General features: G+C 46.3%; 2 protein-coding genes across 4 annotated transcripts in view; both read left to right on the top strand.

Annotated features, from left to right (window-relative positions):
• The window catches only part of poc1b (POC1 centriolar protein B), a 39,068-nt gene extending 33,144 nt beyond the window's left edge, over nt 1-5,924 (top strand). For 2 of the 3 annotated variants that reach the window (XM_086108293.1, XM_086108295.1), the window contains one exon: nt 344-1,486. In XM_086108293.1, the coding sequence (XP_085964419.1) occupies nt 344-460 (117 nt within the window). In that variant the 3' untranslated portion in view covers nt 461-1,486. Of the gene's footprint in view, nt 1-343; nt 1,487-5,846 lie in introns of those variants that run through there. The other variant, XM_086108294.1, reaches the window with a different exon arrangement.
• A 106-nt stretch (nt 5,925-6,030) lies between these two features.
• On the top strand, nt 6,031-10,778 carry dusp6 (dual specificity phosphatase 6). Its single transcript, XM_086108300.1, has 3 exons — nt 6,031-6,693; nt 7,548-7,976; nt 9,706-10,778. Exons 1-3 carry the CDS (start codon nt 6,267-6,269, stop codon nt 10,041-10,043), a joined length of 1,194 nt encoding a protein of 397 aa, XP_085964426.1. The 5' UTR covers nt 6,031-6,266; the 3' UTR covers nt 10,044-10,778.
• Nucleotides 10,779-12,659: the final 1,881 nt, after the last annotated feature.

Below are 12,659 nucleotides of genomic sequence, written 5' to 3'. Positions count from 1 at the left end.
TCATTTCCGATCCGCTTATCCTCACAAGGGCCACGGGGGTGTTGGAGCCTATCCCAGCCGTCTCCGGGCAGGAGGCGGAGGACACCCTGAACCGGTTGCCAGCCAATCGCAGGGCACTCAGAGACGAACAACCATACATGCTCACACTCACACCTAGGGACAATTTGGAGTGTTCAATCCGCCTGCCATGCATGCTTTTGGAATGTGGGAGGAAACCGGAGTACCCGGAGAAAACCCACGTAGGCCCGGGGAGAAAATGCCGGAATTTAACCCGGTATCTCTGCACTGTGACGTCGACGCAAGCTTATAATGTTGTGACTTTTTTTTTTCTTTCCCGCCTCAGACCGTTTCTGTGCTGGAGGAGCGTCTTAGCCGAACGGAGGACAAAGTTGAGGAGTGTCTAGCCCAGACGCATCATCCTGGAAGACCACCCGATAGAGCACCGGACCACCTCACATGAGGTACTACAAGTGGGTGGGTGTGTGTGTGTGGGGTGTGTGTTTGCACGCGCTTTCTCTTCGCTTTCATGAAAAGCCGTCCACCGCCGCAAATGGACCAGAGAAATGAAATGGACACTTCATTAGGTACACCAGCGAAACACAGCAAAAGAGGAGCAAACGTTTTCAAGACGTCTCACAGACCGCTTACTTTCTACGGCTTTATACTTTCGCCTCTGACGAAGTTTTCAAAGTACGGTTTGCTAAATGGAATCACAAACCCAGCTTCTTTTTCAACCCGAACAACCCCTTGCTCAAGACGATTAACTTGGAAACGTGCGACATCCTGGTGGCGTTTGCTCAGCTGACGTTTTCCCTGGATGGAGACGTTCATCCTGTCTCCGCCCACTCCGCCCATCCTAAACAAGCTGAATGAGAAGGAAATCCTCTTTGCGCCTTAAGTAGCTTCATGTGTCCGCTGGGCCATTGAGCATCGTAACCCGCGAGCCTCCCCGGCGGCGCTTCCCGTCTCCGCCGACGGCCTCGTGGCAGCCGCCTCACACGGCCGCCCGAGCCTCTGAAGCTTCTTAACGCCGCTCTTTCGCTTAAAGCCTTTCACTCGTGCACCAAAGTGCACCTGTCGCCGCAGCGAGTGATGCGAATGTGCAAGTGAGGAGATCACTCTCCATCTGCTGCATCTGGACCCGGACTCATGTACATCTTACAACATTTTTTTTCATGTTAGCGAGACGGTTTTGTTTTATCAGGGGATCGTATTTAATAATTAATTAATTTATATTTCGTCTTGATGAAGCATGATCATTTTCACTCAAGATTGTCCTTGTCGGGTGTTTCAATGCGCTTCTGTCCCAATACTTTCGCCTACCTTCATAATCTGGAATGATTATATCTATCAAGGTTATCTTTTAAAAAATGTTTTTATTCAAGCAATTTGTTAAGAGTGTTTTTTTTAAATCTTAATTCGAAATATATACTTCGTGTTGTACAGTTTTTTTTATAAGTGAATAAAACCGAAGTTGCGTTTCTTGTGAATGAGTCGGCTGCAGTGTTTTTGCCTCCGTCTTGACAGTTTGGGGGCTGTGGGTCACGTCCCACAATGCATTGCCGCCGTGGCGTCCTGCCTGCTACGTGACGGTGGCGATCCGCCGTCGCCTTCGCTGATCCCTCGCTCCTCTGTCCTCCTTCCACCCCTCCATCTCTCGATCCGCTTTAGCCGCACTTGCCTAACTGGATCGACCGGAGTCCTCCTGCCTGCCTTTCACTGCAGCCGGCGCAATAACACACCTTCACGTCGCATGTGGACACTTGGTACCATCTAATTTGCTCAATGTAACCTGTGATGAATCATCTGGAGGGGGGAAAAATACAAAACACAATTGCTAGCAAAACGGCGCTTAACTCATTCAATACCAGCCAATTCTGGACCAAGTCTGAAAAGACGTTTAAAAACGTCTTTGGGAGTGAATGAGTTTTTAAAAACAACGGTACGTGTTGGAAACGCTAATACGCGAGGAGGAGCAAAGCAACGCTCTTTCTTTCACCAACTGCCCCCGCTCTCACTTTCTCACGTTTCTTCAATATTCCCGTCAAACGTCCATCCTGGCTCTCTTTTGTTTTGTGTGTGTGTCATTTCGCTCTCAGAGCGTCCTGTTCTATCAAGTCGGACTTCCCCGACAGGAAACGGGGAACAAGAGGAACCCCTCTTGTTGTTGTGGCCACATTGACACTCAGGCACCAGGAAGGCAGGAAGCGAATTGGGGGGGGGGGGGGGGGGGATAAACGTATAAAGTCAGCACTTTCCAAGGAACTGTTTGTTCCCACGAGGAAGAGAGCGCGGTGGGAGAAATGGCGGTGACGGCTGTTTGGCGTTGTAAGCACTGATCTTCTCCTACACTGTGGAGCTTTGAACTTATAAGTGGTTTAGCGCCAGCGAATCTTTTAAGACGCGCAAACCCCGCACGAGACCTGCGGGCAGCGGGCCCGACAAAGCAGGCTGCATCCGGGGGGCCTCTGGGCTAATATTTAGCTGTAGGAAATTCACCTCCGAATGTTTTATTCTGAACCCTTTCAGGGACAGCGGTTACGACAATGGACGGCTTATCATGCTATCAGGCTACAGGGTGCTTGAAAGGGTTAAATTAAAGTAACTCAAAGTGTCAACTTCTTCGCGGGGACCTGAAGACTTTTGGAATTTGTCTTTGGTAGCAATTAAGCTTCGTGTGCGCTCTCTCATCGGCAGAGCCAATTAAAAAAAGAACTCCACAATAACTCCTGTCCCAGGAGGGCATCTAACACCCCCATCTTTGTACCAGCTCAAGCCCTCACATCTCCTGAATGTCCTGCTGATGTTTCCTGGGTGGTCCGCGGCAAAAGCAAAGATGGCTAATTGGGGTCAAAGCTAAACAAACAAAAAAAAAAAAACTAACGGACCCCCTTTCAGCCTTTTGCTAACATTTTTGACACCCGACGGAGGCACAAGTCCGGAGCACGGTGAGGGCTGGGCTCGCTTTGATGTGCCCCCCACACCATTGTGTGCATCCATGTTTACGTCGCGTGAAGCTACGCTACTTATTTGTTCCACCCAGTCTGCTGTATTTTAAGATACGATTAACAGTTCAATGATGTGTGCCACTGTGTTTATGTCCCGGGGAGCTACGTTATGTATTTATGATATGTACTGATAGCTTGTGTGACATGGAGCCCCCGCGTCTTTGAACAACGATTGCCGTTCTAGTCAACTCTGAAATTCGTTGCAGCATCACAACTAAATGCTGATACACCATGTTTGCTTTGGACTCTTTGGACCTCATAACCCGACTGGATTTATATTTCATGAGCATTTCTTTTCAAGTATTCTGGGAATTTCAGCAATTTATAGCCAAGTTTTAAAATCTACTCTACAGCTGATAGGGAGGGGGGGGGGGTGTAAGGTCTTTCGATAACACACTTGTCCTTGAATGTTGAGAAGAATGCGTGGGAATCATTGCCACTCGCAAAATTTGTATTATTTTCTTAACCTTTGATGTCAACATTTGTGTTCCTCACATAGCACAATCGCGATTGGCAACAATCTTGACTTTTTTTTTTTTGTACCTTGAATCCCAGCTACCTGATGCTATCGTTAAAATTCCATCACTTTTGTCTTATTGGCATGCTGATGCCACCCCGGCGGATGTGTTTGCGTTGAAAGTTGTTATCGCTAAATATACACACACGCGCACGTTATCTGTACCGTGGCGGCGTGGGCGGAAGGACAGGAAGTTCAGAACTCTGCCGCCGTCCCGTTTCGCTGACGACGGCTCTCTTGTCTGTCTTTGCCTCCTGTGTCATGTGACACAGAGACTTCCTGTTTCTAGGGTGCGTGTGTGTGAACATAACACACACACACACACACACCGCCCTCTTCTCTGTTGGCACCTTATCTCGTCCTCATCCCTCGCGTCTCTCTGCCACCGGCTGCTCGTCTCAGACGGGGAAGTCCTTTGTCCTCGCACAATAGATACACACGCTAATCAGGTTGCCGTGTGTGTGTTTTTGTGATGCGAGTTGGAACAAGAGTCACATGAATGTTGTTGCTTTCTGTCCTTTTTTTTTTTTTTTTTTTGGACTCGGAAGTCCCCCCCCGCCCCGCAGACCTTGGACCAGTTGGCCAGCTAATGTGGAAACACGCAAACAAGGAGAAAGTGCTTTTTCAAATGTAACGCGAAACGTTAACGTGTAAGCAAAGACGAGAAGGCTCACAAAGAGTAAGGTGTAAGCCAATGGGATTTTGTTCACAAATGCTCATTTGCAAACAAAGGAACAAAGATTCACTAAGCTAGCTAACAGGTAAACAACAACTGAGGTGTAAAATGTTACAGATTCAAATGGGGTCGTTTTTGTCATCATTTCTCATGTCAGAGTGCCACAGAATTTCAATTTGGACATCAAATCAAGACTGTTGAAATTGAAATTCCTCGATTGGTTCGGTTCTGTTCCAAAACAACATCCGGATCAAAAATCCCCCCAATATTCTTCAAATGCAGTGGAAGTGAAAGTCTACCAGACGGCAAGGAGCGGCAGCAGCAAAAGAGTACAATAGATTGAAAGGTGAATGCCAACTGCAACAGCTTGGCTCCATTCACTGCAGGAGGAGGAGGAGTGGGGGGCGGGGGGGGGGGCGACTGGGAACCGGAGGGGTTAACAAGGGCCCCACGTTCAAGCTGGAGCTCCTACACACTTATATGCTCACACGCACTCACACACACACTTTTGTTCCCAGCCCCATGTTGAACCCCCTCCGTGGGGGCATGCTTGTTACTTCAGAAATAGAGCAGGACCTCTGCAACTACATTTGGAGGCCACGGGGCCACTTTCCACCAGGAAGTGCCATGTTAATGTCATCAAATGTAGTTCTGGGGCCCAAAAAGGACCCCCTACCAGCAGGGGGTAGTAGAGGCAACCTCTGTTTATTTGCAAGGGATGTTCCAGACCCACTCACAGGAGGTGAAAATCTATGTTAAAAAAAAAAAATAATTAAATTTAAATTGTTTAAACTTTCAACGCATTTATGAAAACACATTGTAAACACATTTCAACATAACAAAAATTGCAATCATAAAATTTAGAGAATAATGTATGTAGTGTGGTGTCTGTGCGAGTATATGCGCCTTTAAGAAGCGGGGCCTGGTGGGAAACCGTGGGGTCAGACTGCATTTGAGTCTCGAGGCATGAGCCATGGCCCACAGCAGTGACTTTGAGTGTGCTCGTTTCCCCGGCATTCAGGAAACGCCTGAAAGGTGCATAACTGACTTTAAAAAACCTGCAATATTGCAGGGGTCCGAATGGGGAACCAGATCATGGAGGGGCACTTTAACTAGAAACACTCAAAAATAGGAATTAAAAGCAAAAAGTCTCCACAAGTAAGGACTTGCGGATGACTATTGTGTTTGTCGTACAGTTAAAAATGAGTTGGTTATGTGAAGAATATTTGTGAACAAAATACTTTGATGATGCATTTCAAAACATGCCAGTGAAGACTAATAACCTTATAATCAATGAGGAAACATTATTTGAAAAAAAAGTCAACTTTTTTAAAGATGGATATTTTATTCATATATCAATCCATTTGAATTTGGTTGCGTAGATGTATAGTTTTTAGATTTGTCGGTTTGACTGCGATATGTGTTGACTTTTACTTGTATTGTAACAACAACACACTTGAGTAATGGGACTGTGTCGGTGCAGCATGTGAAAGCCGACTCCCCTCTTCCTCTCCTTGTCCTCCCTCCCTCCTTCCTTCCTTCCTTCCGCAGTTCTTCATCGTGTTTGAACTCACTTGATCCGGAGCGGAAATTCCTCTCCTTTTTTTTTGTGAATGACAAACTCATTACCAATTCATCCACACAGAGAGGGGTTGGGGGAGGAAGGAAAGGAGGGAGGTTCGCGCCTTCCGGCCCCCGTTGCTAAGACGACCGCCACTTGGGCCTTTTGCGATTGGCTGGCGATTTGAAAGCCGATCGCATGCCACGCCCTCTTACCCTCCCCTACCTCCGCCGCTGCCATTCAGGAGCTTGGCGCCGAGCTCCGGGGTTCAGTGAGACAGAACAGAGACGACGAGGTAACAAGGACGACGATTCATTCAAGCTTCGGCTCGACGATTGCTGGAACTTCAAACTCCGCGAACTGTGGCGTGGGCTCGTTGAGAAAGAAGTGTTTCGAATGAGTAGGAACCAGCCGTGGGATTCATTCACTACCCCGACTTACGCGGAGCCTACCCGCCCGTTGATTAAACAGCACCCTCCTCCACCCCCTCCGGGACCCGTCTAAATGCTGGACAAGTTCAAGCCCGTGGCCCCCCCGCAGAAGCAGGCGCTCGACTCGGTGGTCATGGCGGTGAGCAAGACGTCGGCGTGGCTCCGCGAGCAACTGGACGCGCCGCGCCGCGACTGCCTGCTGCTACTCATGGACTGCCGCGGCCAAGAGCCATACGAGTCGTCGCACGTCCAGGGAGCCATCAGCGTCGCGCTGCCCGGCCTCATGCTGCGCCGCCTCCGCAAGGGTAACCTGCCCGTGCGGGCGCTGCTCGCCGACGGGCCTGACCGTGAGCGGTTTGCGAGGCGGTGCAAGAGCGCCACCATCGTGCTCTACGACGAGTACAGCCGCGAGTGGAACGAAAACGTGGACGGCGGCTCCGTGCTGGGGCTCCTGCTGCGTCGCATGAAGGACGAGGGCTACAAGGCCTTCTACCTGGAGGGTAAGTTGGTCCCCCGGAACCGCCGCACTTTTAGTTTTTAGTTACCCGACATGAATTGACACAATACACAAGTCACAACCTTTTTATTTTTATTTTTTTTTTTTACATATTTAAAACAGCTTGACACAATATTAGGAAAAAAATGTTTGTTGCAATGTTACTTTGAGACACACATTTTGCTTCAAAATCAAGTTTTTCAAATTGCTCGGGGGAAGAATTTATAAAGCAGTCTCAAGACGTTTTACCCATAGCCAGAACCAAACTTTTATTTTTACATTTCTACGAGTATTTTAAGATTTTGTTTTCATTGAGTTTTTTTTATTTTTCATACTTATGTTCTGTTTCAGCCTCATGTATTTTTATCTAAATATATTTCTATATAATTACACTATTTTAAAATCATTTAGGAAACATTTATTGCTATGAAATCACACTTATCAAACCATTCATGCCAGAACCATTTCCAACATTTTTATAATTAGCGTATCTGTAATTTCATGAAATATATTTCTTCATCTTTTTAAAAAAACTTTTTTTTGAGGATTTTAAATCATTAGAATTTACCTTTTGGCGTGAAGTTCAGGCTTACAAGTTGTTTTTGGGATGAATTTCTTCCCTGAATTTTGTTAGAGTTCGCAAAACATAACACAAAGAACTAGCCAGTGTACTTTTTTTACACTTGGGTTCGATTAGCCTAGCCAGCAGCTACTGTCGAGGTGGTCTTTTATGAATGTGGATGTGGTTAAATGTTTTTGTTTTACATCAAGGGTGGGCAACCAAAGGCTCTCAGGCTGTATGCGGTTTCATTGAAGTGCCACACGGGACTTGTATAAACAGAAATGTTCTCTTTTTAGGTGGCTTCAGCAAGTTCCAAGCCGAGTTCCCCAATCTGTGCGAGACCAACCTGGATGGGTCATCTGACAGCAGCCCCCCTTCTACGCAGGTCTTGGGCCTGGGTGGCCTGCGCATCAGCTCAGACTCATCAGACATCGAATCGGACGTGGACCCGAGCAGCGCCACCGACTCGGACGGCAGCCCTTTGTGCAACCTGCAGCCGTCCTTCCCCGTGGAGATCCTGCCCCACTTGTATCTGGGTTGCGCCAAGGACTCCACCAACCTGGACGTGCTGGAGGAGTACGGCATCAAGTACATCCTCAACGTCACGCCCAACCTGCCCAACCTCTTCGAGAACGCCGGCGAGTTCAAGTACAAACAGATCCCCATCTCGGATCACTGGAGCCAGAACCTGTCGCAGTTCTTCCCCGAAGCCATCAACTTTATCGGTAAGTTTAGTGCATAACTCCAAATTGACACGGACAAAATTTGTTGCAAAAAATGATGAGACGCACCCATCTCCAAAGTTTTGTCTGAAACAAACACGGCCTTTCTCCGCGATTTTCATGTGGACCCCCTCCACTGCACTTTGAAGTTTGTTCGCGTGGCTAAAACGTCAAAACGAAAAATCTCCTGTCTTTTTTTTAATCCTAAAATACCCATACGTGACATTTTTCTAAAAAAAAAATAATAATAATTTATCCTGTATAACCCCAAAAAGGGGTATTGTGTGAAAAAATAAAAAAGTCAACGTTTACTTCGTCAGCATATAAACTGAGCCCAATGTGGACTTGAGCAGTTTTATTTTGGGGGAGGGGGGGGGGGGGGGTCATGTGATAAAATGGCTGACAACATTCCAGAGACGAAGTGTGTTGACGTCCCTGCTTGTTTTGTGTTCGCGTAGCCTTTCCGTGACAACGGCATCATTTGGGCCGCGAAAGGCAGCCGGAGTCATGAGGGTGCTGTCAAGGCTCACAGGATGTCAACAGGGCCTGTAAATGGCTCCTTTTGTTCATGTAATTGGGCAAGGGGTGGGGGCGGCGGGGGCATGTCCTAGATTACTTTCAATAGCGCTTCCTTCCTGTTCCGCTCAAATTACCGTCCGGCTTGTTGCTCTCGGGTTTCGGTCGAGACCTTTTAGTGCGGCTCTTACACAAGAGCCCACGCTAGCGTAACACGGGAACGGCTGCGGCGCTACTGATCATCTCCACCACTTCCCCTCGGTGCTGATAAGAGGCCAGCGTGTCAAAGACACAATGTTCCTGAACATACAGTCCATTCAGCAAATGGAACTAAAAAAATCAAATCAAAAAGCAAACGAGGACAAAGCGACGCAAGCAACACATTAAATAAGTGCATCAGCCACTACAGTGGACTACAGTTGATGTCAGCTTTTGGATAGCTGTCCACTGTAGTGACTGATGATGAATTTGATTTAAAAAAAAATATCTGTGGCCAATGACATCAAAACAAATGTTCATAGGGGCGAGAAAATGGTCACCATGACAAAAACAACTAATTGCATACACAAGTTAACTCATTGTGTTCCAAATCATTGAAAGGACATCATTTAAAAGCATTTACAAAACAGAACTAAAGACATTTAACAGCAGAGAAATTAAACTCTCTTCGTCATATGATACAAAGTACATAGTAAGGCATACCAATGAAAACTTTGTGGTGACTGATGCCAGCAAGACGAATGCACACCTTCAAAACTTTCTTCTGAAGAAAATTGCTTTTATTGCGAAATGGCTGTTCACTGTAGTAACTGATCACGTCACGGCTGATTCATATTGATTGGCCGTCCGGTAATACTGACTGATGACATCAAAACAAATGCACATCAAATAAAAGCTTTTTGAAAAAAAAAAACATGTCTGAAAATAAAAATGGTCGACTGTAGCGATTGATAAAACGAAAAACGACATCTGTCCAATAAAACGGCTTCCAAAATAATCTGAGAATGAGAAACCTTATATTTTTTCCCACTCTTGTAGTGACTGATGATATCCCAGCTACTGCACATCCAATAGAATTAATTGCCTTTCAATATTTTTTAAATTAAAAATTCGATTTTGATTCGGGGGGGAATTAAAATGTCGATGACCGAAACACAAAACCTATCTGCTGTATATCACCCTATTGCATATTAATAAGCCTCTTTTGTCCTTGCAGACGAAGCTCGGGGCCAACACTGTGGCGTGCTGGTGCACTGCCTGGCCGGCATCAGCCGCTCGGTGACTGTGACGGTGGCCTACCTAATGCAGAAGTTGCAGCTGTCCATGAACGACGCCTACGACATCGTCAAGACCAAGAAGTCCAACATTTCGCCCAACTTCAACTTCATGGGACAGCTGCTGGACTTTGAGCGCACGCTGGGCCTCAAGAGCCCGTGCGACAACCGTCTCGCCAGCACCGCCGCCGTCGTCACGCCGCCCGGCAGCCAGCCCCTCTACTTCACCACGCCCACCAACCACAACGTCTTCCAGCTGGACCCCCTGGAGTCCACGTGAGCGGGCGACGACACGGATAAAATTGTGAAAATTTGACGACGACCTCACGTCCTGCAAGGAGTTTTCTGCCCAACGCGGCCGGATGCGGGCGGCGGTCGCTATGAAGCCGGGCGGCGGTCCCTCCGATGACGTGAGTTCAAACCGGGCCGCCATTTTGAGTCATGGACTCAATCTGACTTTTGCGATCGTCTTCTATGAAGACACAAACTGGACACTCTTGTGTATATAGTTGTTGATTATGCCAAAAAACAAAACAAAACAATCAAAAAGCAGGATTTTCCATCAAGGTGTAATCTATTGCAGTGTCTTCCCAACCACAGATGAGAAAAATGTCCCGAAAATAGGTCTCCTGATATAATATCAAATTTTCCTCAGTTATTTACAGTGTGGCTCGCAGGAGTAAAAGAAACATACGCACACCAAGAGCTTGTGTGCGAGGACCAATGGAGTAGAATAATACGTTCGTTTGGAAATCACTGTTGTGCAGGCCTTGTTTTTGCACCTCCACTCCCAACAAATCAGTCCAGCTGAGGTTGCCTTATTCATTTCGCGTCCTCATGTGACCTTCGATGGGGACTCATGTTGGCGTGTGCGTTTGCGTGTGCATATGGTAAGGGGGCTGCGTCTTCTTGGGGGAAGGGGAGAAACTGTGATGATGAGATTGTGGATGTCTCCCTCCCTCCTCCTATGAATGTAAAGATAAGTTATTAATAAATGGATATTTTGTCTACGAAATATGCTGTACTGTGTTGTGTGTCCTTGCCGCCTCGCTGCCGGAAACAGTCCAGACTGGTTCGCCCAGGTGCAAAGTTTTTTTTTTGTTTGTTTTGTTTTGGGCAGGCCCTCAGGCATTTCCCTTGAGACATCAAAGCATGTTTGCGTGACAGACGGAGAGGCACTTAAATGTGTGCTCGCACGCGAGTGCCCACACACCAGTGTTGTGTCCAAGGACCGGCAACCCGAAGCCAAGGCCAAGGACTTGAGAAATTTTCCGAGGCCAAGGACCAAGGACTTGCCTCCAAGGCCAAGCACCAAGGACTGATTTTGAAGCTGAGGCCAAGGCTAAAAACGCCTTACTATATACAGTACATGGTCGTTTTTTTTGGGTCTAAAAACGCCTTACTATACATGGTCATTTTTTTCAGCTAAAAATTTCGTCCAAAAACGCCTTACTATACATGGTCATTTTTTTTCGGCTAAAAACGCCTTACTATACATGGTCGTTTTTTTCCAGCTAAAAACGTCTTACTATACATGGTCGTTTTTTTCTGTCATTTTTTTTGGCTAAAAACGCCTTACTATACATGGTCGTTTTTTTCGGCTAAAAACGCCTTACTATATACATGGTCCTTTTTTTCGGCTAAAAACGCCTTACTATACATGGTCGTTTTTTTCTGTCATTTTTTTGGGGCTAAAAACGCCTTACGATACATGGTCGTTTTTTTCTGTCATTTTTTTTGGGCTAAAAACGCCATGGTCGTTTTTTTCGGCTAAAAAAGCCTTACCATATACATGGTCGTTTTTTTCCGGCTAAAAACGCCTTACTATACATGGTCGTTTTTTTCTGTCGTTTTTTTCGGCTAAAAACGCCTTCCCTCACCCCCCGCACCACTGCTATTCTTGTCCACAGTCTTGTCACATCCCGCCTTGATTACTGCAACGCTCTCCTCTTCGGCCTACCTCAAAAGTCCCTTCATAAAATCCAGCTGGTTCAAAACGCCTCTGCTCGCATCATCACAAAAACATGTTCCCAGCAGCACATCACCCCCATTCTCCAACAGCTCCACTGGCTCCCTGTTCAACATCGCATCAATTACAAACTGCTTCTATATACATATATGGCCATCCACAACCTGGCCCCTCCTTACCTATCCGACCTTCTCCAGGTGCATATCCCCTCTCGCTCCCTCAGATCCTCGTCCTCCCTCCGCCTGTCGGTGCCCCCTGCCGACTGAGCACCATGGGAGCCAGAGCCTTCAGTCACGCTGCTCCAAAGCTCTGGAACAACCTACCTCCGGACCTCCACACCTCTTTCCACTTTCAAGTCCCGTCTAAAAACACACCTGTTCAGGATTGCCTACAACACATAGCTCTTCCATTTCCTATGTTTTTATGATTTTATGTCCTGTTTTTATATAATATCTCGTTTACTAATTTTTACATTGTATTTTCTTATTGTCTGTACAGTGTCCTTGGGTGGCATGAAAGGCGCTTTTAAATAAAATGCATTATTATTATTACTATACATGGTCGTTTTTTTTCGGCTAAAAACGCCTTACTATACATGGTCGTTTTTTTTCGGCTAAAAACGCCTTACTATACATAGTCGTTTTTTTGGGCTAAAATTTTCATCCAAAAACGCCTTACTGTACATGGTCGTTTTTTTTCGGTTAAGATTTTCGTCCAAAAACGCCTTACTATATATAACATGGTCGTTTTTTTTGGGTCAAAAACGCCTTCCTATACATGGTCGTTTTTTTTTGGCTAAAAACGCCTTCCTATACATGGTTGTTTTTTTCGGCTAAAAAATTTGTCCATAAATGCCTTACTATACATGGTCGTTTTTTTCGGCTAAAAATGCCTTACTATATACATGGTCGTTTTTTTCAGGCTAAA

The sequence above is a fragment of the Hippocampus guttulatus genome, chromosome 4 (genome assembly GCF_054856545.1).
Source record: "Hippocampus guttulatus isolate MCC_2025c chromosome 4, RoL_Hgut_1.0, whole genome shotgun sequence".
Classification (NCBI taxonomy): domain Eukaryota; kingdom Metazoa; phylum Chordata; class Actinopteri; order Syngnathiformes; family Syngnathidae; genus Hippocampus; species Hippocampus guttulatus.
Note: the sequence above shows the minus strand (reverse complement) of the source record. Positions and strands in the feature narration are given on the sequence as shown.

Excerpts from the sequence above, each read along its gene's own strand:
- dusp6 (XM_086108300.1), top strand. The coding sequence starts at position 6,267 with ATGCTGGACAAGTTCAAGCCCGTGGCCCCCCCGCAGAAGCAGGCGCTC. Across the intron at positions 6,694-7,547 it reads CAAGGCCTTCTACCTGGAGG|GTGGCTTCAGCAAGTTCCAA; the intron begins GTAAGTTGGTCC and ends TTCTCTTTTTAG. Across the intron at positions 7,977-9,705 it reads CGAAGCCATCAACTTTATCG|ACGAAGCTCGGGGCCAACAC; the intron begins GTAAGTTTAGTG and ends TTGTCCTTGCAG.